Here is a 22983-nt window from a genome sequence, read left to right on the forward strand (position 1 = left end):
GGGGCACCTTGCACGGATGAATCTTGCAGACACGCAGCAAAACCCTTCAGCCGGACAACATGAGCCCAAGACCTAACGTGAATCCTGAGTGAGGGGATTTCTTCTCTCCAAGCTACACGCTGCCGAGGCCACCCTTACATGCAGCGGATCATAAATCTATAACGAGCAGCCAGGGCAGGGACAAAACACCTGTAGCGTGCCCCTGAATGCTGCATTCAGTGAGAGGGAGAAGTGAGTCCTCTCCAGTTTGTCATCTCACTTTTGCAGGTTTGCTGTTTCAGTCACAGGTGCTGGAGCAATGTTTGGGTGCTGAAAGCAGTTGAATGCAACTGTAAACCCTGTATATAATGGAAATCACTTCAAGCCAGGGGATGCTGCTGCTACCCCCCCCCCCCCCCAGCACTCCTAGTTCTAGCACGTATGGTTTTAGGGGTTTTTTTTTTTACATCTGTCCTTTTTATACCATTAACAAGTATTGATTAGGTTTTTACTTTTACAAAACATACAGAAGGTTGTTAGGGAGAAGTATTCATTGTGTAATTTACTTTGGGCCTGATCTCCAGAAACATTAAGTGCTCACAGACCAAAGGACTCAGAGGGAGCTGCCCTTATGAAAACCAGGCCCTCTGTCAAGTAAACAGTGTGTGATGCAAATGAAATGATTTCCTATTAAAGCTCTGGCTGGGCTTGATACATCTGCAATGTGAACTGGGTGGGGAGGTGTCATAAATATAAAAGGAAGGGTAAACCCCTTTAAAATCTTTGTGTCTCCCTTCCTCCTTTGTATTTCATTGCTTGCCCTGTTAAGTAATCTCTGGCTTTAACCTTTGGAGGTGCTGAGTGTCCTCATCTCTCACTGAAGTCACATTGGGGAAGGAAGAGGGGGTGTCATAAATATAAAGGGAAGGGTAAACCCCTTTAAAATCCCTCCTGGCCAGAGGAAAACTCCTCTCACCTGTAAAGGGTTAAGAAGCTAAAAGTAACCTCGCTGGCACCTGACCAAAATGATCAATGAGGAGACAAGATACTTTCAAAAGCTGGGAGGAGGGAGAGAAACAAAGGGTCTCTGTCTGTCTATATGCTGTTTTTGTCGGGGATAGACCAGGAATGGAGTCTTAGAACTTTTAGTAAGTAATCTAGCTAGGTATGTGTTAGATTATGATTTCTTTAAATGGCTGAGAAAAGAATTATGCTGAATAGAATAACTATTTCTGTCTGTGTATCTTTTTTGTAACTTAAGGTTTTGCCTCGAGGGATTCTCTGTTTTGAATCTAATTCCCCTGTAAGGTATCTACCATCCTGATTTTACAAAGGGGATTTCTTTACTTCTATTTACTCCTATTTCTATTAAAAGTCTTCTTGTAAGAAAACTGAATGCTTTTTCATTGTTCTCAGATCCAAGGGTTTGGGTCTGTGGTCACCTATGCAAATTGGTGAGGCTTTTTACCAAACCTTGTCCAGGAAGTGGGGTGCAAGGTTTTGGGAAGTATTTGTGGGGAAAGACATTTCCAAACAGCTCTTCCCCAGTAACCAGTATTTGTTTGGTGGTGGTAGCGGCCAATCCAAGGACAAAGGGTGGAATATTTTGTACCTTGGGGAAGTTTTGACCTAAGCTGGTAAAGATAAGCTAAGGAGGTTTTCATGCAGGTCCCCACATCTGTACCCTAGCGTTCAGAGTGGGGAAGGAACCTTGACAGGAGGGCATAAAATACTTTGTGTGTTTACAGAGCTTGTCATGAGTAGATATCACGGCACAATTTGGTTAAGCATTATTTCAAATTCACAGGTTGGAAAATTGTAATTTGTTGAAGTTCTGTTTGTTCTGCGTAGACCACTAGAGAAACCTTGGCCCTTTTCTGTGGTCAGCAAATAGCGGCTTGCCCTTGTATCCTTGGGGACAAATTTTCCATCTCTTCTTTTTCTGTTCTTTCCCTCACTTTGTGCTGTCAGTTGTCCATCCGTCTGTCTTCCATCACAGAGGTTGCATTTTGGCTCTGAAGTTATTCCTTGTATTTATTATGTTGTGCTTTCAAATCCTGTGTGTGTAAAATTATACATACACACACGTATAAAATCATGCCAATTTTTGTAATTCCTTTTCCCCCTGCTTAAAACTGACTATTTGTTGAAAATATTTTCAGCTCGACATAGATACAGTTCAAACACTTCGTGATTTACTGATACTTCATGGAAACGTTTTATTTGGGAAATAATTGAGCAAAGAGCATTCTTAGTATCCATGAATCGAGAAGCAGAAATTGGAACATTCCCATGAAAACTGTATTTTTATTTACTAAGTTCATTTGCACCTACTGCTTTTTTCAAGACATCTGTTAAATGAACAGTCACTGGAAATTGTGATATTGCCAATTAACGACTCAGAGGTCAGGTGGGAAATATGCTGTTGGTGAAGCTGAACAGTCAACCACATGCAATGTTAAATTAAAATATGAATAATTAGGGAGGGAGAGAGAAAACAGTACAGATGCAAACTGAGTAACTTCATGTGTAAAAAGCAGCAAGTCTGGGGAGGACCTAGATATAATGGCAAATGAGGGCCCTGAGCCAGTGATCAACTATGCTTATACAGGGATCTCCACAAACAGCGTTTATTGCAGAATTGGGGCCTAAATGAGCTCATGGTGCAATGTTATTTTTAGGGCTGTCGATTAATCACAGTTAACTAACACGATTAAAAAAATTAATTGCAATTACTTGCAGTTTTAGTCGCACGGTTAAACAATAGAATACCAATTGAAATTTATTAAATATTTTTGAATGTTTTTCTACATTTTCAAACGTATTGATTTCAGTTACAATACAGAATACAAGGTGTACAGTGTTCACTTTATATTATTTTTATTACAGATATTTTCACTGTAAAAATGATAAACAAAAGAAATAATATTTTTCAGTTCACCTCACACAAGTACCATAATGCAATTTCTTTTATTGTGAAAGTGCAACTTACAAATGTAGATTTTTCTTTTGTTAAATAACTGCACTCAAAAACAAAACAATGCAAAACTTTAGAGCCTACAAGTCCATTCACTACTAATTCTTGTTCAGCCAATCGCTAAGACAAACAAGTTTGTTTACATTTACGGGAGATAATGCTGCTTGCTGGCTTCTTATTTATGTCACCTGAAAGTGAGAACAGGCGTTTGCATGGCACTTTTATAGCTGGCATTGCAAGGTATTTATATGCCAGATATGCTAAACAGTCGTATGCCCCTTCATGCTTTGGCCACCATTCTGAAGGACATGCTTCCATGCTGCTGACGCTCGTTTAAAAAAATAATGTATTAATTACATTTTGGACTGAACTCCTTGGAGGAGAATAGTATGTCTCCTGCTCTGTTTTTCCCACATTCTGCCATATATTTCATGTTATGGAGTCTCAGATGATGACCCAGCACATGTTCGTTTTAGGGGCACTTACGCTGCAGATTTGACAAAATGCAAAGAAGGTACCAATGTGAGATTTCCATAGCTACACCAGTCGACCCAAGGTTTAAGAATCTGAAATGCCTTCCAAAATCCGAAAGGGATGAGGTGTGGAGCATGCTTTCAGAAATCTTAAAACAGCAACACTCTGATGATGGAAACTACAGAACCCAAACCACCAAAAAAGAAAATCAGCCTTCTGCTGGTGGCATCTGTTTTAGATGACGAAAATGAACATGTTAGTCTGCACTGCTTTGGATTGTTATTGGGCAGAACTTGTCATCAGCATGGATGCACGTCCTCTGGAAGGGTGGTTGAAGCATGCAGGGACATGTGAATCTTTAGTGCATCTGGCATGTAAATATCTTGCGACGCTGGGTATAACCCTGCTATGCAAACACCTGTTTTCACTTTCAGGTATCATTATCTCCTGCAAATGTAAACAAACTTCTTTGTCTGAGTGATTGGCTGAAGAAGTAGGACTGAGTGGACTTGTAGGCTTTAAAGTTTAACATAGTTTTATTTTTGAATGCAGTTTTTTTGTACATTTGTAAGTTCAACTTTTATGATAAAAAGATTGCATTACAGTACTTGTATGAGGTGAATTGAAAAATGCTATTTATTTTGTTTTTTACAGCACAAATATTTGTAATAAAAAATAAAGGGAGCACTCTACACTTTGTGTTCTGTGTTGTAATTGAAATCAATATATTTGAAAATGTAGAAAACATCCAAAAACATTTAAACAAATGGTATTCTGTTATTAAAAGTGTGATTAATTGTGATTAATTTATTTAATCGCATGATTAATCAACATTTTTTTCATTGCTTGATAGCCCTAGTTATTTTTCATAGCTTCTGACATACAGGGGAAACGCATTAATCATTAGAAAACACGAATAAAAATCTACCCTGACTGTTGAAATGCATAAAATATAGTGTTCCTTTGGTCCTTGAGGCTGGGCTATGTTTTTAGATGCAGGATGAAGTACAATATATTTTGAGCCAATTAACCTTTATATTGCACCTCTAATTTTATTAAATTGTCTTTCTTTCCTTGAAAGTTTGATAGTAAACTGAAACATTTTTGTTGATTAGAATTCCTTTTGCAGGTCAGTAAGCATAATTTCTAATCAAATTGGAAAACATTTTTCAAGGTGAATCCACTTTATTAAAGATTCTAGAAACAATTGAGGGAAAGGCAATAACTAATCTCAGTGGTCCAGCAAACATTTACACATGGGAATGGTCCCATTTACTTACTGTGAAAGTTTTCAAGATTGGGTCATAAGAACGTCCATAGTGGGTCAGACCAAAGGTCCATCTAGCCCAGTATCCTGTCTTCCGACAATGGCCATTGTGCAATGTAAAAATGGGAGGCTTTTTGAAAATTTAATTTTTGCAATTTCTTTCTTTGGAATTATTTTAGGTCATCTTAAAAAGGGTGTGGAGACTTTCAGGGAAGATAACATATGGTGCTAGAAATGTGTCCCCAACCTTTAAGGTCTTACGAGAGACCTTATGTATACTGATTGTTTCTCTGTAAATATTTTCTCAGGGTGATTCTGTTTCTGCCTACTTAGACTATGCTACAGTTTTAAGTAGATGATCACATGTTGTTTTTTTCCACAAGACTCCTGCCTCATTCAGTGCACAGTGGGAATGAATCAGAGTTGTGCCGTGAACGAGACTGTTGACTGTAGGGGACCCCTACTTTTTTTTTTTTTTTTTTTGCAGGAGTTGGAAAGTGTATAGTGATAGAGGCAAAGGACTGCAGGTGGAGAAAGGATGGTCATGTGGTAAAGACAGTGAATGCTGCCCTGGATAATTGGATTCTTGCCTTGCCTTTGCCACAGAGTTTCTATATGATGCTGGGCAAATACTGTAACTGAAACAAAACTTCCTAGGTGGCTGCTCTGCGTTCCAAATTTTTTCGCTGCCTAACTTGAAACATTTGCCATCTGACTTGCAGAAGTGTTGACTGTTCACAATACAACTAAAGTTAATAGGAGCTGTGTTCTGAATGTAGTAAATACTATAAAATGCTAAGAATTCTGAAAACTTAGGCATAGGTTTCTCAAAGTGGAAACCAAAAATTAGGTGACACTTTTGGCTTTAATCTCTGTGCTTCACTTCTCCACGTGAAAATGGTGACTATAATAAAACCACCTCACCTCACAGGAGTGTTGTGAAGATAAACTCATTAGTGTTTGTAAATAACTAAGATACTGTCATGAGAGCTCCATAGAAAAGCCCATGTGGGCTTTCTGTATTCAATGCAGGGTTTGGATGGTGTGTAGTAAATAATGCATGACGCCACACTACGAGGATAAAAAAGAAAATATTGAATAGTTAACCATTCACTGAACACTGCTCATTCTGTGCACTGAATGAGGCAGGGTCCTGTGGGGGGAAAATGTGTTTGATCATGTAATTTAAAGACTGCATGATAATGCTTATTGCATAAGGAGACTGAATTTTATGGTTGCCCAGGTAACCTTAATTCTGGCATTTCCTAACTTTTGAGTGTTTGACATTTCAACTTTTATGTTTTTTTAAGGTAATTTTTATGAATGTGGTTAGGCAGCCAACAAATATCAATGCTAAATGGATGTATTGTCATTGCAAAAGTAGATATGAGTCATGTAGAGATTTGCTTGAATAGAGTAAAATTTGAAGCTTGTCCGTCAAATATGAATGAATCAGAAAAGGAGGTTTCTTAATGGGTTGGAAGATGGGTTTCTCTGTAACTATATGGTGTATGTAATTCCCAGTGGAGCTACGTTAAAGGGAGAGTAAATTCTAGTGTTCCTAATATGAGAGTAAATTACTTACTTTTAGGGATTAAAAAACAGTTGAAGAACAAGAGTACATAGTTTAAGTTCAGAAGTGGATGGTGTAAATCTTCAAAAAAGTACTCTAAAAGTAATGGGGGAGACTTTCAAAAGTGCCCGTGGGATTTAGGAGCTGTTCACGACTCAGAATTTTTATTGGGACTTATGCTCTTAAATCCCTTGGGCACACTGTTTCTTTTATTCATCAGATTTCCCAAACAAAACTTTGTCATTTATTATTACTGTAATGCTGTGTAGCAGGAGTGGCCAAACTTACTGACCCTCCGAGCCACATACAGTGGAGTTGCATCATACGCGCATTTAACTTACACAAATTCAACTATATGTGCTCGGCAAAAAAAAAAAGAAAAATAACAATAACTTGCAGCGATGGATTACTGTACAGGAGTTGACGGGAGAGCACTCAGGTCAATTTATCACGTCTAGACTAGACGCGATAAATCGACCCCCGCTGGATCGATTGCTGCCCGCCGATCCGGTGAGCATCTCACTGTGCTGAGTGTGATTCTAGTGTTTAAAGATACGTATTTTTTGTACAACATGGCCCCTAAGTGCAAGCCAACTACTTCATCTGGTGCTCAACTGAAGAAACAGTGATCTGTTCCAATGCTGGAGGAAAAACTGGCTGTGTTGGACTTACTGAGAGACGGTATGTTGGTCTCCAACGTGGCGAGTATATATGGCTGCAACTAATCTAGCATCCGCGCCATCAAGATACACGAGAGAGAAATTCGTCAAGCTGTGGCATCAAGTGCTCCAACAACTGCTAAGGTGACAAGCCAGGTGCATGATAAGACTTTAGTGAAAACTGAAAAGGCATTAAACTTATGGCTGGAAGACATGAACCATAAACATGTGCCTATCGATGGAAACATGTTGTGAGAAAAGGCTCTTAGCCTCTACACGCTGTTCAAACCTGCCGCTGAAGAGGGACAGCCTTCTGATGAGAAGGAATTCAAAGCCAGCCAAGATTGGCTTAACTGATTTAGGAACTGCTTCAACCTCAAAAACGTGCAGACTACTGGTGAAGCTGCATATGCTAATGAAGAGGTAGCAAAAGCCTACCCCAAACAATTAAAGAAAATCATAGAAGAAAAGGGCTATCTTCTGGAACAAGTTTTTAATGCTGACGAGACTGGGCTCTTCTGGAAAAAAATGCCCAACCGCACTTACGCTTCGAAATCAGAAAGACAAGCCCCTGGCTTCAAAGCAGCTAAAGACCATGTTACTGTGTTATGTGGCAGAGTGGCTGGGCATTTAATAAAGCTGGACTTGCTCTACAGGGCTGAAAATCCCCGTGCCCTAAAAGGCAAGAACAAAAATCTCCTGCCTGTGTTCTGACAATCAAATAAAAAGGCTTGGGTGACGGCAGCATTATTTCTGGATTGGTTCCACAAGTATTTCATTCCGGAAGTCAAGTGGTACCTTGAAGAGAAAGGATTTGCGTTTAAAGTGTTGCTGATCGTAGACAGTGCTCCTGGCCATCCTGAGGCACTCTGGTTTGCGCAAAACAACACTGAAGTCCTTTTTTCTCCCTTTTTTATTCTTTCATTCCTCTCTCTCTCTTTTTGGCTTTACGCGATTTTCGCCTTATGCACTGATTTTAGAACCTAACCCCCGCGTAAGATGTGACTCCACTGTACGGTAATCTTTAGAAGTTCGAGAGCTGCAAGACACACACACACACAACCTGCCCTGTGGGGCAGCACCTGTTAGGGTGCGGGGCTTCTCCCCTGATGCCCCCTTGCTGGGCTAAAGCCCTTAGTCCCCCTTCCTTCCCCCGAGTCCTACCGCCCCATTGCAGGGCAAAAGCCTCAAGTTCCCTCCTGCCCCGTCTTGTAGGTGAGGGGGGGCGCTCTGGGAGCTGCACTTTAACTGTAAAAGAGCCACATATGGCTCACTGTTAGGGGGCTTATTCCTTCACCCACTTACTTCCCTGGTCCTTCTCGCATGAACAGAGAGCAACAATACCCGAAGTCCAAAGGTGCAAACAATTCGATGTTTATTGGGGTGAACTTCCAGCAAGCATGATTCCAGTTTCCTTCCTTAGTATCCTCCTTCCCAGCTCTGACACCACAAAGCCTTACACCTGTCTCCCTGTTCCCATTCCTGCCCTTAGCCAAACATGATTCCAACTTCCTTACTCCCATTCCCTGTTCTCATCTCCCCCTTTAGCAAAACATGATTCCAATTTTCTTACCCCCATTCCCTGTTCCCATCTCCCCCTTTAGCAAAACATGATTCCAATTTTCTTACCCCCATTCCCTGTTCCCATCTCACACACCCACATGCCCACCCCCACCCACACCCCAGTCTCTTCCTCATTGACTACAGATTATATAGTAAAACTTGAGTTCTGCTTAGCTATACCTTAACCAATCATTTTCCTGAAATTTAACTAACCAATCCTAACATATTGTAACATGATTATGTAACCAATTATATCCCACCACCTCAATTAGTTTACACCCAGCAAAATTAATTATACAGCAGACAGGAACAATCACAGAACCAGACAGAGATTATACAGACAAACAACAGCAAAGTGGGAACTATAATGACAAAACAATACAGAAGTGAGGATTTCACATCCCAGCTATTGATAAGTGAGTTCTTGCCAGACAGGATGCTATCAAACTAAGTTTCCTTTTACATTTTCTAGGCACTTCCCTTTCTCTGGAGGTGATAGGAATACAATCCTGTCCTGATAGTGCCTAACAGCCCAATAGCACCTTATTTCAATGTGACTAGTTTGGAATGTGAGGATGTGACCGTTCGCTTCCCAGCTTATGGCTGCCTCTGCTGCTTAGCCAAAGGCCTTAGCCTAACAACAGGGCCTCAGACTGTCACAGTAAGAGAAGGCCCTTACACCAGCAGACAGTGATTTTGATTCTTTCTTTTATACCTCTATCACTAGCCAAGTGATAAGAATATACCTAAATTCTTAGCGTATAGGCCTTTACAGACAGGCCTGAATATCTATATCCTAACACTCACGAGCAACAGTTTGGCCACACCTGCTATACAGAAACTGTGGTCACATTGCTGCCTTGCTGATGAACCTTTACCGGGCAAATTGTTTATTGGGGCAGCTGTGTGTACTCCTCCTTTCAGCTCACCCACACTGAGACACAACAAAGAGGCATTCTAAAGAGCTGTTGACACTGTAAAAATATTTCTTTAAAAGGCTTTGCAAACATTAAATAAAAAGAGTATCTACCTAGGCCAAGATTTTCAAATTGGGAGCCTAGGACTTAGGTGTCTGAATATGCATGCATTTAGACATGTAACAAGTGGCCTGATTTTTCAGAAGTGCTGAATATCCCACAGTTCCTATTGATCTCAAAATATGGACTTGGAAACCTGACTATGGGCATTCATTTTTGAAAAGCATAGCCTTAAATATTTTTTAAAAAAATTCTTACCTTTGTCACTGGCATGATTGTCATAAAACAATCTGCTCCATTAACCTAGTCGTTGACCTAAGAGTAGTTGTACTTCCTTCCTTCACTCTCCTTCAGTTTGTGGTGCTATGAGATTTTGACTAGAGAACGACAACCATATGTGAATGAAGAATGACTTTAAGCCAGTGGCTTTCAAACTTTTTTTCATTTGCAGACCCCTAAAAAACTTTAAATGGAGTTGCGGGCCCCTTTGGAATCTTAGACATAATCTCCGGATTCCCAGGGGTCTGTGGACCACAGGTTGAAAACCACTGCTTTAAGCTCTGCTTGTGATTTCTTCCTTTCCTCTTTATCTGTGTTGTCCCTCTGTTCTTACTCCTTTTCACTTCTTCCTCCTTCCTTTTTCTTTTTCTTTGAGAAGTAGTCTCATCCTCTTTTTATGGGCAAGAGCACTTATCCCAAGTTCTGTTGTCTCTCCCCTCTCTTTGGATCTCCCTTTTGATTGTATGTACTTTTTCCTTGCTTGGTTCTTTCCTGTAATGCTTTCCCTTTTGTCCTGGCTGATTATATTGCTTCCTCCTCTTGCTATGTAGCTCTCCTGCACTGCTCCTTTTTGCTTGAGATAGAAACCATGAGTTCTCTGTATGCCATTCAGTGGATGCAAAATGGAGCATAGTGACATTGCTGCAGAAGTAGAGTATTAGTGAGATTATGTGGGAGAAGGAAAGGTGGAAGAAGGGTACTGGGGAGAGAAAATGGTCTGTAAATAGGTGTTTTACTCGGCAGAAATACATATAGAAAGGGACCTGTTGCTATAAAAGTTCTTGCTCTTTCACGTAAGCCTTTTGACCCAGAGACTTTTTCTCATGCACAATCAGAATGCAGTGCACCAATGACAGCACATTGAACAATTGTATCCTATGATAATGTTCTGTTTTTATTACAATTTGGCACATACTGAATGTTCAGTTATACAGTCTCTTAGCTTTTGCAGTTTAATATGGAATTGGGAATGGTCAAAATTAAATGAGAAGTTTTTAGAGGAGCAGAGGGTTTATCAAGTGCATTCACTGAGTATGTACATGAATATTGGATTGTTCAGATGTTACACGATTAATGTATTGTTGTAATTGCAGCCAAGAGGCAACAAAAAACATGGTGCATCCTTTATCATCACTAGAGCAATTACAGGTAAATATGACTTATTTTCATTGAAGGATTGTTTACTGGTTTTATATTTTATGGCTTAAATGATCTTTGTGTGGGTTCTGCTTACAGGCTTTGCTATGCCTGGTATCATGATGGGGCTAGTATAGGGGTTCTCAAACTGGGGATCGGGACCCTTCAGGGGGTCGCGACCCTTCAGGGGGTCGCAAGGTTATTACATGGTGGGGGGGGGTCGCGAGCTGTCAGCCTCCGCCCCAAGCCCCACTTTGCATCCAGCATTTATAATGGTGTTAAATATATAAAAAAGTAAAGTGTTTTTTAATTTATAAGGGGGGGGGTCCTACTCAGAGGCTTGCTATGTGAAAGGGGTCACCAGTACAAAAGTTTGAGAACCACTGGGCTAGTATAATGTAACATATACTATGTATCAATTTGGGAACAGCTTTTTATCATTTTCCCTTTGTATCTTCTTAGTTGTGAGTTTTTGTTCTGGCTAGATAGTACCCCATTGGGGCACACTAATAAAACATACATCTGACAAGCATCTGTATTACTGCAGAATGATATTGAGGTTTTGGCATGTGCCTTTGTCAGACCTAATGTTTTTAGTTAGAATTCCTGGACACTTCTACAAAAAGGTATTTAAAATCATGGTATGCTGCTATTACTATGATTGATGTATGCATGTTAGTAATTTTCACCCCCCAGATGCTTTTCATTGAGTTTTCAAAATTGCATGGGGTTTGAACTCTGTATTAACTTTTTTCATAAAATTTGTGATTCAGTGGTCAAGTAGAAATACAAAGAATATTCATTTTTATGCCAAAAATACTTTTTCTGAGAGTTCCCAGTGTCACAATTCAGGGAAACTGTACCTGTATTCCCCTTCTACGATCAAGCAAGTGCATCCACTCTAGGCTTCTGGTTCCTCAGCAGTTGTCCCTCTCCCTTCTGACTCTGGTAGTTCCAGGCTGAACAATTCCCTGCCTAAACTGGAAGCCCTGCATCAAAAGACAGGCTGCTTAAGTAGGCTTTTTTGTCTTCTCTTGAGAGAGATGTGATTACCACACTTAATCTACTAAACAGCTCTTCTTTAGCAAGCACATTTTACTCTTAAGGCAAAAGCAATACTGAGAAAACATGTTAAAACAATAAAAGAACCTATACGTGTGCTAATAAACTTACCAGAGATAACCCCAACTCCAACATGGGCTCTGGGTGGCGAGCAGTCCATCATATCCTACACAGGGCTCTTCCTATGGTTTCAAGTTTGTAACACCCTTTACTCAGAACAAAAACACAGTCTTATGGGGTATCAGTAGGCCAGTCCTTCCAACCCCTCCCTAAGGACTGAGGCCTTCGTGGACTAGAGGTCCTGTCCATTTACTGAATCAGGAAGAACGCCATGAGTCAGTTTACTACTAGGTTATTTGTCCAAAAATCCTTTCTTTGTCTGTTGGTTCCTGGAGAATCCAATTAGAATTAGTTTGTGGATCTTTCCAGGGAGTGGTGTTCCTCTGGAGATGTTACAACTGGACTGACTTTGACTGATCACCCTCTGTTCTCACTTCCTGGAGGCGCTGTATTTTTACCTTTTCCATGGAAACACATACAATCCCTCAATAACCCATTAACAATTGCATTTTTAATAAATGGAGCCCAACGGTATTAAACATAATTCAGTAAGGTTTATCCAGGATATTGCAGGAAATTGCCCTATTTGTATTTTTATTTTCTGCTGTAATTTGAGGACTGATTTTTTTTTTTTAAACTGTTGAAGTAACTGTCTCAATTTATTGCTTTTCTCTTTTCATAGGTCCTGCATTATTTTTGCTTCAGTATATCTGGTACAGGTAAGTTTGAAGTTGGAAACAAGAAGATTAAATTTTTGCCAAATATTTGTTGTCATAAAATTTTTTGCTTTAGAAGGTTATTTTTTTTGCCATGCCAGTAAAGACACACCTCCCTCCTCAATCCTGCTTCTCTTGAGAATTTCTGTTCCACTGAACCCAATTTATGGCCACGTTGTGCTTGTTAAATCTGCCAACAGGTATTGGAGTCAGAATTTGGCCACTAAAGTGAGTTTCTCCACTAAAAAGTGACTCTGTAAACAACCAAATGACATTGTAGGATTCCATGTTTATCTCCGTGACTCCATATCAAAGTGCTGAGTCATAATAAACAGTATATGTAGATTTATATTATTGGCTCTTTTATATTTATATTATTGGCTATATTCTTTATATTATTGGGTGCAGGGCTCTCTTTCTTTGTGGTGACACTGTGCTGAATACACTGGTGCTTATAAAATAAGTAAATGGTCAGACAAAACCAGTTTCCCAATTCCTTAAAATGAGACATACCATTCCTGCGGTGACCCCAAATGTAAGGAATTGGAAGGGAAAGTGGATGATCATCTCAGTCTTGTGGCTAGCAAGTGCAAGATTCTATGTAAAGAGGTTCTGTGATCAGAAGCCTAACTATGAATGGTTGCTGCACCCCTGGCCCCATGGAAGGATAGACTTTTATACTTGCTAATCCCTTGAGACAATTGGGATGAACCTGGTAATCCACCACATAAGTGACCCTGTCAAACATGCTAGTCGTTCTGATATTTAGCAGGATATAGTTTTCACGGATGTGGGAATTTCTGTTTCTCTGGTTTGAGGGCCATACCTCTCTTCATAAACAATGTCCCTTGGTTCCATTTGCTGTGTGATTTGATGGACAATAATGTTCTTCTTGTCAGCAACTCGAGTGTTTTTTCTTTTTCTTTTCTTTGAGCTTGTACGCTCTCTAGGCTTTATCTGTGCTACTAGACCAGGAGTTCTGAGGACAAATTATTTGGTGGCCTCAGAGTGCATCCACCAACTCTTGCTGGTGGCCGTTGTCACATTTTTTCCATAAAATACTTAATTAGCTCTAGGAAAAAATAAATAAATATGCACATATACATGTGCAAATCATTGTAATTTGTTTGCTGCTAGCTAGTAAATCTGCTGTGAAAGGTGATATTAACCAACATGCAGGTATCACTTTTTACAGCAGACTTAGCCCCAGGGGACAAATTAAGTCCTGGATGGAGGATCGGGGGATGCAGCAGGAGGTGGGGCGATGTGGGGTGGGGTGTTGGCCGGGGGACGCAGTGCGGGGGCCGGAGCCTGAAGCCCCGCAGCCAGAGCCTGCCTCTCCCACCACCTGCCGGGCTGAAGCCTAAATTCTGAGCCCCATCTCCCCTGGGAAGATGGGGAATTCTCTGGCTGTCCAACCCTTGCTGGAAGCCCCAGCAACCAACACCAAGGCTGTCCATCCAGCAGCACCAGGGAGGGGCAGGAGGTGGGTCCTCCCACCCAATTGCAGCCCCGGAGGCTGTGACTGCAAGAAAAGCCCTTGGTGCCTGCATGCCTGCATTTGAGAAACGCTGTATTAGAAGTATTCAAGTTCTTGGTTGAGCTTGTAAACTGTATATTTCCTTGGTCCTGCTCCTTTACTACTCAGTTCTGCAGCATCTAGAGTGCTGAGTTCAGACTTACTACTTTTCTCCATTCTTAATATGCATCTCATGATATTTACCTGCGGTGAGCATCACCAAGTCATTAGAAATTCTCTTACGGCATTCTCCTTCCTGAAGTGCTGTTGCTCTCCTATTGAATATTTTTCATTTTATTCTTTTCTCATTACTTTTTTTTTCACTGCATTTCCATACTTGTATTTCACAAGGCACTCACTTTACAGTTTAAACTCCATGCAGGAGACTGTGGTCTGGAGATGTTATGACTAGGGCCCTACCAAATTCACAGTCCATTTTGGTCTATTTCAGTCATAGGATTTTAAAAATCATAGATTTCATGATTTCAGATATTTAAATCTGAAATTTCACGGTGTTGTAATTTTAGGGGTTCTGACCCAGAAAGGAGTTGTGGGGGAGTTGCAAGGTTATTGTATGTGGGGGGTTGCAGTATTGCTACCCTTATTTCTGCGCTGCTGCAGGAGGCAGGCTGTCTTTAGAGGTTGGCAGCTGGAGAGTGGTGGCTGCTGGCCAGGAGCCCAGCTCTGAAGGCCGAGCCACCTCCAATAGCAGCACAGAAGTAAGGATGACATGGTATGAAATTGCTACCCTTACTTCTGCTGCCTTAAAAGCTGGGTGCTCGGACAATGGCCACCGCTCTCCAGCTGCCCAGGTCTGAAGGCAGTGCAGAAATAAAGGTGGCAATACCATGAACTCCCTAAAATAACTTTGCAACCCCTCTGCAACTCCCTTTTGAGTCAGGACTCCCAATTTGAGAAATTGTGATCTCCCCCTTGAACTCTGTGTAGTATAAGGTAAAAGCACACAAAAGACCATATTTCATGTGGGGGGAGACCAGATTTCATGGTCTGTGATGCGTTTTTCATGGCTGTGAATTTGGTAGGGCCCTAGACATGATTGTGGACTATGCTACTGACTTGTAAAGTGATTTGCTTGAGGTCAGACAGCCTCTTAACACATTAGTTTTCCCATCTGTAAAATGGGGTTATACTTATGAAATCATTTGATGACCAACACAGCCATCTAAAAGTGCAAAGCATTTTTGTTTTTCATACAAAACTTGAAATAAACACAATTATATTCAGAATCAGTTCATGCTAGTGTAACTTGCTTTGAATTTTACAGTATTCCAACATGCAGAAAAGTAATTCATCACTTTTTTTAAGGATTACATGTATCCACTTGAAAGCTGTGATCTAGTTTTATCAGAAGTATAAAATAACTTTTCCTATAAGTAATTGGGAGTGGCATAGGGATAGAAGGGAAGGAATACAATGCATAGATCACAAAACACACAGTAAAAATTGTTCTGATAAACTCATACTATAATGGACAAAATAAAAATGTAAGCATAGGTTCTATTTCAAGAAATAAAGGAAAAAATACAAGGAAGACTCTAGAATTGGAGGAGCCACTGTTTCCACTGGACTGCCACATCATTGCTAATCTTAATTTGCAATTCAGTGTAATATGTTTAAAATAAAAGGTTCTAGAAAGGTCTCTAGCAGGATATAGTATACATGGTTCTCAAACTGGGGGTTGGGACCCCTCGGGGTCGCGAGGTTATTACATGGGGGGGTCACAAGCTGACAGCCTCAACCCCAAACCCCGCTTTGCCTCCAGCATTTATAATGGCGTTATAAATTAAAAACACTTTTTTTTTATATATTTAAGGCGGGGGGTCACGCTCAGAGACTTGCTATGTGAAAGGGGTCACCAGTAAAAAAAACAAGTTTGAGAGCCATTGGTATACATAAATGACAATCTTAGACTGTAAGTTTAATTATTTAGATTCATTTCAATATTTAGTCTGCCATTTAGTCAGATTCTAAGTTTTGATTTTTCTTGTTTCTCTGATTGGCTGGATCCCTCTGGTATCATTTGAATGGCAAGATATTTCCTTCAAATAGCAGTAGACTACACACATAAATCTGTCTGTATATACTTTTCTAACATGAAGTGTGCACCTGGGTTTTGATCTTGGAATTGGATTTGACAGAGTCGGGCGTTTACAGCAATATGTTGCCTTTTGAAGTCATTGGACTCCAGGCAGATGTTAGGTCCGTATGCATGGATCCCTTTGCAGGTTTACGGCCTTCATTTGTGTATGTTGTGGGAAATTTCTTTTAAGCTTTCATAACGTATGCATTTGTTGTTTAAAAACAAAAGCACCCAAAATAGTTTTGGACATCTGACTTCCAGCTGGGAATTTTTTTTTCTGAAATAAAAAATAACTTTTAGGGTAATATTTTAGAGTGACCTTTTGAAACCAATTAATCTGCCATATATTTCTTACATATTACTGTTTTGATTTATATTGTATCAATTTTAAAACCTCACATTCTAATCTGAATATACTTGGTATTTCAGCCCTGCAAAGTTTTCCCTCCCTGCTGGGCTTGTTCGTCTGGTTAGTAAGCAGATTAACTGGCATCTAGTGCTTGCAAGGTAAGAGGGATATCATTTTTCTTTCTGTGTCTTTGTTGACACACACTGTTTCATATACATTTATGGGGGAAAAAAAGGCAAGCTCACTCTTTCTAGTAATTTTTGTAATAAGTTAGTTGAGCTAGCATATAAAAAATTCTATTTAGACAGCAATAATTTAGCATTATCAGAGAGACATGAGCTGAAGAAGAAGAAAATAAGGTATGGGTCCAGATTTGGTCATGGGTTTAACTTTGGTGGCCTCCCTGTCCCTGAGGCTAGTGGTTTGGCAGTGTTGTCTGAACCATCTCATTTAGTTTTACCCATCATATCTGCTGTGTGTGGAACTGCATGCAGGCTTCCATCCTCCTCCTCCTGCTCACCCCTGAATGCGAGCTCAATTTGCAAGTAAGTAGGATGAATCTTTGGCTGAGAATCTACTGGGTGACTTGTCAAGGCTTGCTTTACTAAAGTCCTAGAACCTGCAAGATGCTATGTCATCAAGTTCCGTTAAAATTAGTGGGAGGTGAGTATAATGTAGTTTCCCGGAGCAGCTCAGCACCTTCTAAGTCTGGCCTTTGATGTGTGGAAAAATTCTGGTACTAAAAATAGCTGTTTTACAATAGTTAAATAAAGAAATGGAAAATGTATACATAGGAGGATTGCATGACCTGATATTAGTTTGCAATAGCTTTACTCAGGGTGTTTTATTATGGCTCTCAAACATAGTATGTGTCATATTGGATCTGAACAAAGGTTCAGCATTTTTGGTATCTGACTGAAGGCAATGGTCTGTGCCTGATGCTTCAGAAGAAGGGGAGACCCCTTCTTCAATAACGTAATTGTGCAATGCTGTATATTTGAGGCAGGATGAGAATTTCCTTCCTCGCCCCAGTAGTGATCACCCTGAAACATGATATTTGATTAACTCCTGTCTTAGCAGGCATAATTACAAATATTTCTGCCTTTGAAATTATCCTTCAGCAGTGTTTGACTCTGACCTCCTTTGGAACAACCATTTAAGTTTTTTTAATAGTTAGTGCTAACAAAAAATGAGATATTAATAGTCCTGAGTGATATGATGCAGCCAGTGACATATGGAATCTACTAACTGCTAATTTACATTGTGGGTACCAGTATCTTCTAATAATTGTCGTCATCCAATTATTTTCACTTGGAATGTAAGACAGAATTTAAATCTGAGTTTGTAAAATGACACGTTTCAGAGTAACAGCCGTGTTAGTCTGTATTCGCAAAAGGAAAAGGAGTACTTGTGGCACCTTAGAGACTAACCAATTTATTTGAGCATGAGCTTTCGTGAGCTACAGCTCACTTCATCGGATGCATACTGTGGAAAATACAGAAGATGTTCTTATACATACAAACCATGAAAAAATGGGTGTTTACCACTACAAAAGGTTTTCTCTCCCCCCACCCCACTCTCCTGCTGGTAATAGGTTATCTAAAGTGATCACTCTCCTTACAATGTGTATGATAATCAAGGTGGGCCATTTCCAGCACAAATCCAGGGTTTAACAAGAATGTCTGAGGAACGGGGGAAGGGGGTAGGAAAAAACAAGGGGAAATAGATTACCTTGCATAAAGACTTAACCATTCCCAGTCTCTCTTCAAGCCTAAGTTAATTGTATCCAATTTGCAGATGAATTCCAATTCAACAGTCTCTCGCTGGAGTCTGGTTTTGAAGTTTTTCTGTTGTAATATCGCAACTTTCATGTCTGTAATCGCGTGACCAGAGAGATTGAAGTGTTCTCCGACTGGTTTATTAATGTTATAATTCTTGACATCTGATTTGTGCCAGCAATGCCCCTCTGACATGTACATTGGTGAAACTGGACAATCTCTACATAAAAGAATAAATGGACACAAATCAGATGTCAAGAATTATACCCCTCCCCACCTCCTCAGACGTTCTTGTTAAACCCTGGATTTGTGCTGGAAATGGCCCACCTTGATTATCATACACATTGTAAGGAGAGTGATCACTTTAGATAACCTATTACCAGCAGGAGAGTGGGGTGGGGGGAGAGAAAACCTTTTGTAGTGGTAAACACCCATTTTTCCATGGTTTGTATGTATAAGAACATCTTCTGTATTTTCCACAGTATGCATCCGATGAAGTGAGCTGTAGCTCACGAAAGCTTATGCTCAAATAAATTGGTTAGTATCTAAGGTGCCACAAGTACTCCTTTTCTTTTTGAGTTTGTAAAGTGATACCTAATTGCGTGACCCATGTTTCACAAAAGCAACTTTTTATTTTAATTGAATTTTAACGTGAAATGCTTTTTTTTCCCCCTTTCAGTCATGGTAAACTGTTGGCAGTTGTTCAGGACCAATGTGTAGAAATCAGGTAGGTAACTCAGTATTATCTATCATTTCACTACCAATTTCATGGAGTATCTTGGGAAAATGGATTTAGGGGTTTATAAGCTATATTTTTAAAGGTAAAGTTAATTTTTTGTTTGTATTTTAGGCATCAGAATTTGTTAAATGGTCTTAGAACCTATTAACTTTAAAAGCAGCAGCTTTACACCCTTTGCTTTATTCCTGACACTGCCCATAAACACAAAGACTGCATTTTTAAAAATGAAGACCGAAAGAGACATGAACAAGATGGATGAACTTCACTAAGCACATTTCATGATCTTTCACTGCTTTTGTACTCCTTTGTGTCTCCCTCCCTCCTTTGTATTTCATTGCTTGCCCTGTTAAGTAATCTCTGGCTTTAACCTTTGGAGGTGCTGAGTGTCCTCCTCTCTCACTGAAGTCACATTGGGGAAGGAAGAGGGGGTGTCATAAATATAAAGGGAACGGTAAACCCCTTTAGAATCTCTCCTGGCCAGAGGAAAACTCCTCTCACCTGTAAAGGCTTAAGAAGCTAAAGGTAACCTCGCTGGCACCTGACCAAAATGACCAATGAGGAGACAAGATACTTTCAAAAGCTGGGAGGAGGGAGAGAAACAATGGGTGTCTGTCTGTCTATATGCTGTTTTTGTCGGGGATAGACCAGGAATGGAGTCTTAGAACTTTTAGTAAGTAATCTAGCTAGGTATGTGTTAGATTATGATTTCTTTAAATGGCTGAGAAAAGAATTATGCTGAATAGAATAACTATTTCTGTCTGTGTATCTTTTTTGTAACTTAAGGTTTTCCCTTGAGGGATTCTCTGTTTTGAATCTAATTCCCCTGTAAGGTATCTACCATCCTGATTTTACAGAGGGGATTTCTTTACTTCTATTTACTCCTATTTCTATTAAAAGTCTTCTTGTAAGAAAACTGAATGCTTTTTCATTGTTCTCAGATCCAAGAGTTTGGGTCTGTGGTCACCTATGCAAATTGGTGAGGGTTTTTACCAAACCTTGTCCAGGAAGTGGGGTGCAAGGTTTTGGGAAGTATTTGTGGGGAAAGACGTTTCCAAACAGCTCTTCCCCAGTAATCAGTATTAGTTTGGTGGTGGTAGCGGCCAATCCAAGGACAAAGGGTGGAATATTTTGTACCTTGGGGAAGTTTTGACCTAAGCTGGTAAAGATAAGCTAAGGAGGTTTTCATGCAGGTCCCCACATCTGTACCCTAGCATTCAGAGTGGGGGAGGAACCTTGACGGGGTGTTTGGCATCTCACTGGATTGTGGCAAGGAGCTGTCATTTTACTTATCTGTAAAGTGCCTTGAACATTTATGGTGCTCTACACATAATACTGATTTGAGTAAAATGATGTAGAGATTTTTACTTACCTTTCCCCAAAAGAGCCAGCCAACCCACCTTTATTTGCAAGTTCAATGGCAACCACCACACACTTATCTGCAGAACAAGTCTTGACTGAGTGTATTTGCTTGCTTCACAAAAATCCGTTTGCTGGAAGATCAAACCTGCTATTTATATGTAAAAGAAGAAAATGTATGAAAACTGTTTTGATGAAAATAGACAAGAACATCACAAATGTCAAACTTCCTAGAATGTAAGGTTGAAGTTTGCATTTTTACTGTGTGGCTGTAACTGGCTGAATTTTTACACAGTGTTTGAAATACTAGCCTTACAGGATACTGAGCTTGTGTAGGTCCCACATTTAACTGCCTAGTTTGTCAGGTGCTGATATAATCTGGTGGAATGGATGCTTCTGACTCTTTTTTCTAATTATTTTATAAATGCTGCAGTATTTTTCAGTTTTCTTCATTAAATTCAGTTAATTACATCTGTTCATGATTTACAGGTCTGCAAAAGATGACTTTGGATCCATTGTTGGAAAATGTCAAGGTATGAAAAACTTTTTTGATGTCAAGGAGGTTTCTTAAGCAGCAGTATTGCTTATTGGGTTTAAAAGATTATTCATGTGCTCTTTTAAGGAAATACCTTTTAATAACATTGATACAGTCTGACTGGCTGTGTTTTCTCCACTTTTCCCTTCCTCCACCCTGACTAGCGTACTGAGCCTGAATCTCTGATGTGGAGAGTGTAGAGTTAAGAGGGCATGTTGAGGCAGTAGTAGAGTATTGAATATCAAAAAACAAGACAGGCTACAAGCATTGATGTGTACAAAAGCATCTTGGTTATGGTGTGACTGCACAGTGGTTCAGCTGTCCTCCACCAAAGCTCAGTTAAAGATCAAATAAATGTTTGTAATCGGAGCTGAAGGGAGTACTTCATTTTTATTTTTTTTTAAAGGTACCATAACTCTAATTGAAAGTCCTTTGCATTCTCTATCCTATTAATCTGACTACCTCCTGTCATGCTTGGGGAAAAATTTCAAAAGCACTTAGGTGACTTATGGGCCATAAATCTCATTGACTTTCAGTGAGACTCAGTGATTCCTAAATCATTTTGAAACTGAGATTAAGGTGCCTTTGGAAAGGTTATCCGTTGTGTTTAAATGACTCCTTCAAATGTGACATCTTTTAGGTCTGAGGAAGGAAGCTCTTCCTTTAAAACAATCATATCAATGCAGTATGATGGTAGGATAGATGCAATAGTGTTCATAAAATAGAATTACAGTAAGCTTCCAAAAAACTTGTTACAATAATTTTCAGTAGGGTAATACTATAGTGCTGGAAATACTGTATGTACCCAGCAAGTCAGTCTCTCTCTTTCCTTCTGCTAGTCTTAATTTTAAGTCTGTTAGATAATGGGATAGGCTGCCTGGAATAGGCTGTACTCTTCTCTTTGCTAATTGATCCCAGTGGATGCTTATTTTCAGGTGGTAAGATGATCAGTTATTGTTGCTGGACAATAAGAAGTGCATAGTGCAATGATTGAACTCTTTATAGTCTTTAAAGAATACACTTTATGTAACACCTATGTACAAAATTGTCATGTGTCTGTGTAATAAGGAAAGTTTTGAGGCAGAGTTTCTGTTATATCTCTTTTATTTTTTCACATCACTCTATTTTTAAGCTGTTAAAAAGATTTCCACATATGCAAGCAGTACATTAATGCTGTGTAAAGAATGACATTTTTATAGTACAAAAGTTAGGAAATTCAGACTCCTAGTCTCAAGGTTTTCCACTACTGTGGATGAGTTACAGTAAGATTCATTTGCATGATCCAACAAAACTCTGTATTGTCCTAATTAAGACTCAGAAAGTTGATAGATGAAAACAGTTGAGTACAGTTTATAATGTAACCATTGAAACCATAGCCATATTTTTATGAATACATCTTGCCTTCTCTGTAGTGCCGAAGGATCCTAACACACAGTGGAGACGAGTGGCATGGAGTCATGACTGCACACTGCTTGCCTATGCTGAAAGCAGTGGAACTGTGAGAGTATTTGACCTGATGGGCAGTGAGCTCTTCGTAATTTCTCCGGTATTTATTCTGTTTATTAAATAAAGTTTCATACAGTGGAACCCTGTGTGACTTGTATGCACTCAAATGACTGCTTCTACTCTCTCCTCTGTAAAAGTTTAATAGCAGTATATTCTAGTGCAAGGATTTACAGTACAAACGTGCTATTAGTGTTTAGTAGTGTAGTATGAAATATTTAGACTAAATACAACTGAGCTACAAGTGTTAAATGAACAAAGTACATTATTCCTGCTCACAATTCTCGCTGAAAGTGCCAATGGATCATCAAAGAACACAGCTGACTGGAACTTTATCGTGACTATCCTCCAAAAATATGGCTGATCCGACAGCTTTCGGT

General features: G+C 39.7%; 1 protein-coding gene across 4 annotated transcripts in view; it reads left to right on the plus strand.

Annotated features, from left to right (window-relative positions):
- The window catches only part of NBAS (NBAS subunit of NRZ tethering complex), a 406503-nt gene that overhangs the window by 330 nt on the left and 383190 nt on the right, over positions 1–22983 (plus strand). For all 4 annotated transcript variants that reach the window (XR_012157919.2, XM_073335981.2, XM_073335983.2 and 1 more), the window contains exons 2-7: positions 10843–10897; positions 12690–12726; positions 16773–16850; positions 19150–19197; positions 21055–21098; positions 22513–22646. Coding sequence is in view for 3 of the 4 variants with exons in the window: in XM_073335981.2 (XP_073192082.2) it covers positions 10843–10897; positions 12690–12726; positions 16773–16850; positions 19150–19197; positions 21055–21098; positions 22513–22646 (396 nt within the window). In the remaining variant the exon portion in view is untranslated. The remainder of the gene's footprint in view (positions 1–10842; positions 10898–12689; positions 12727–16772; positions 16851–19149; positions 19198–21054; positions 21099–22512; positions 22647–22983) is intronic.

The sequence above is a fragment of the Lepidochelys kempii genome, chromosome 3, assembly GCF_965140285.1.
Source record: "Lepidochelys kempii isolate rLepKem1 chromosome 3, rLepKem1.hap1, whole genome shotgun sequence".
Classification (NCBI taxonomy): domain Eukaryota; kingdom Metazoa; phylum Chordata; order Testudines; family Cheloniidae; genus Lepidochelys; species Lepidochelys kempii.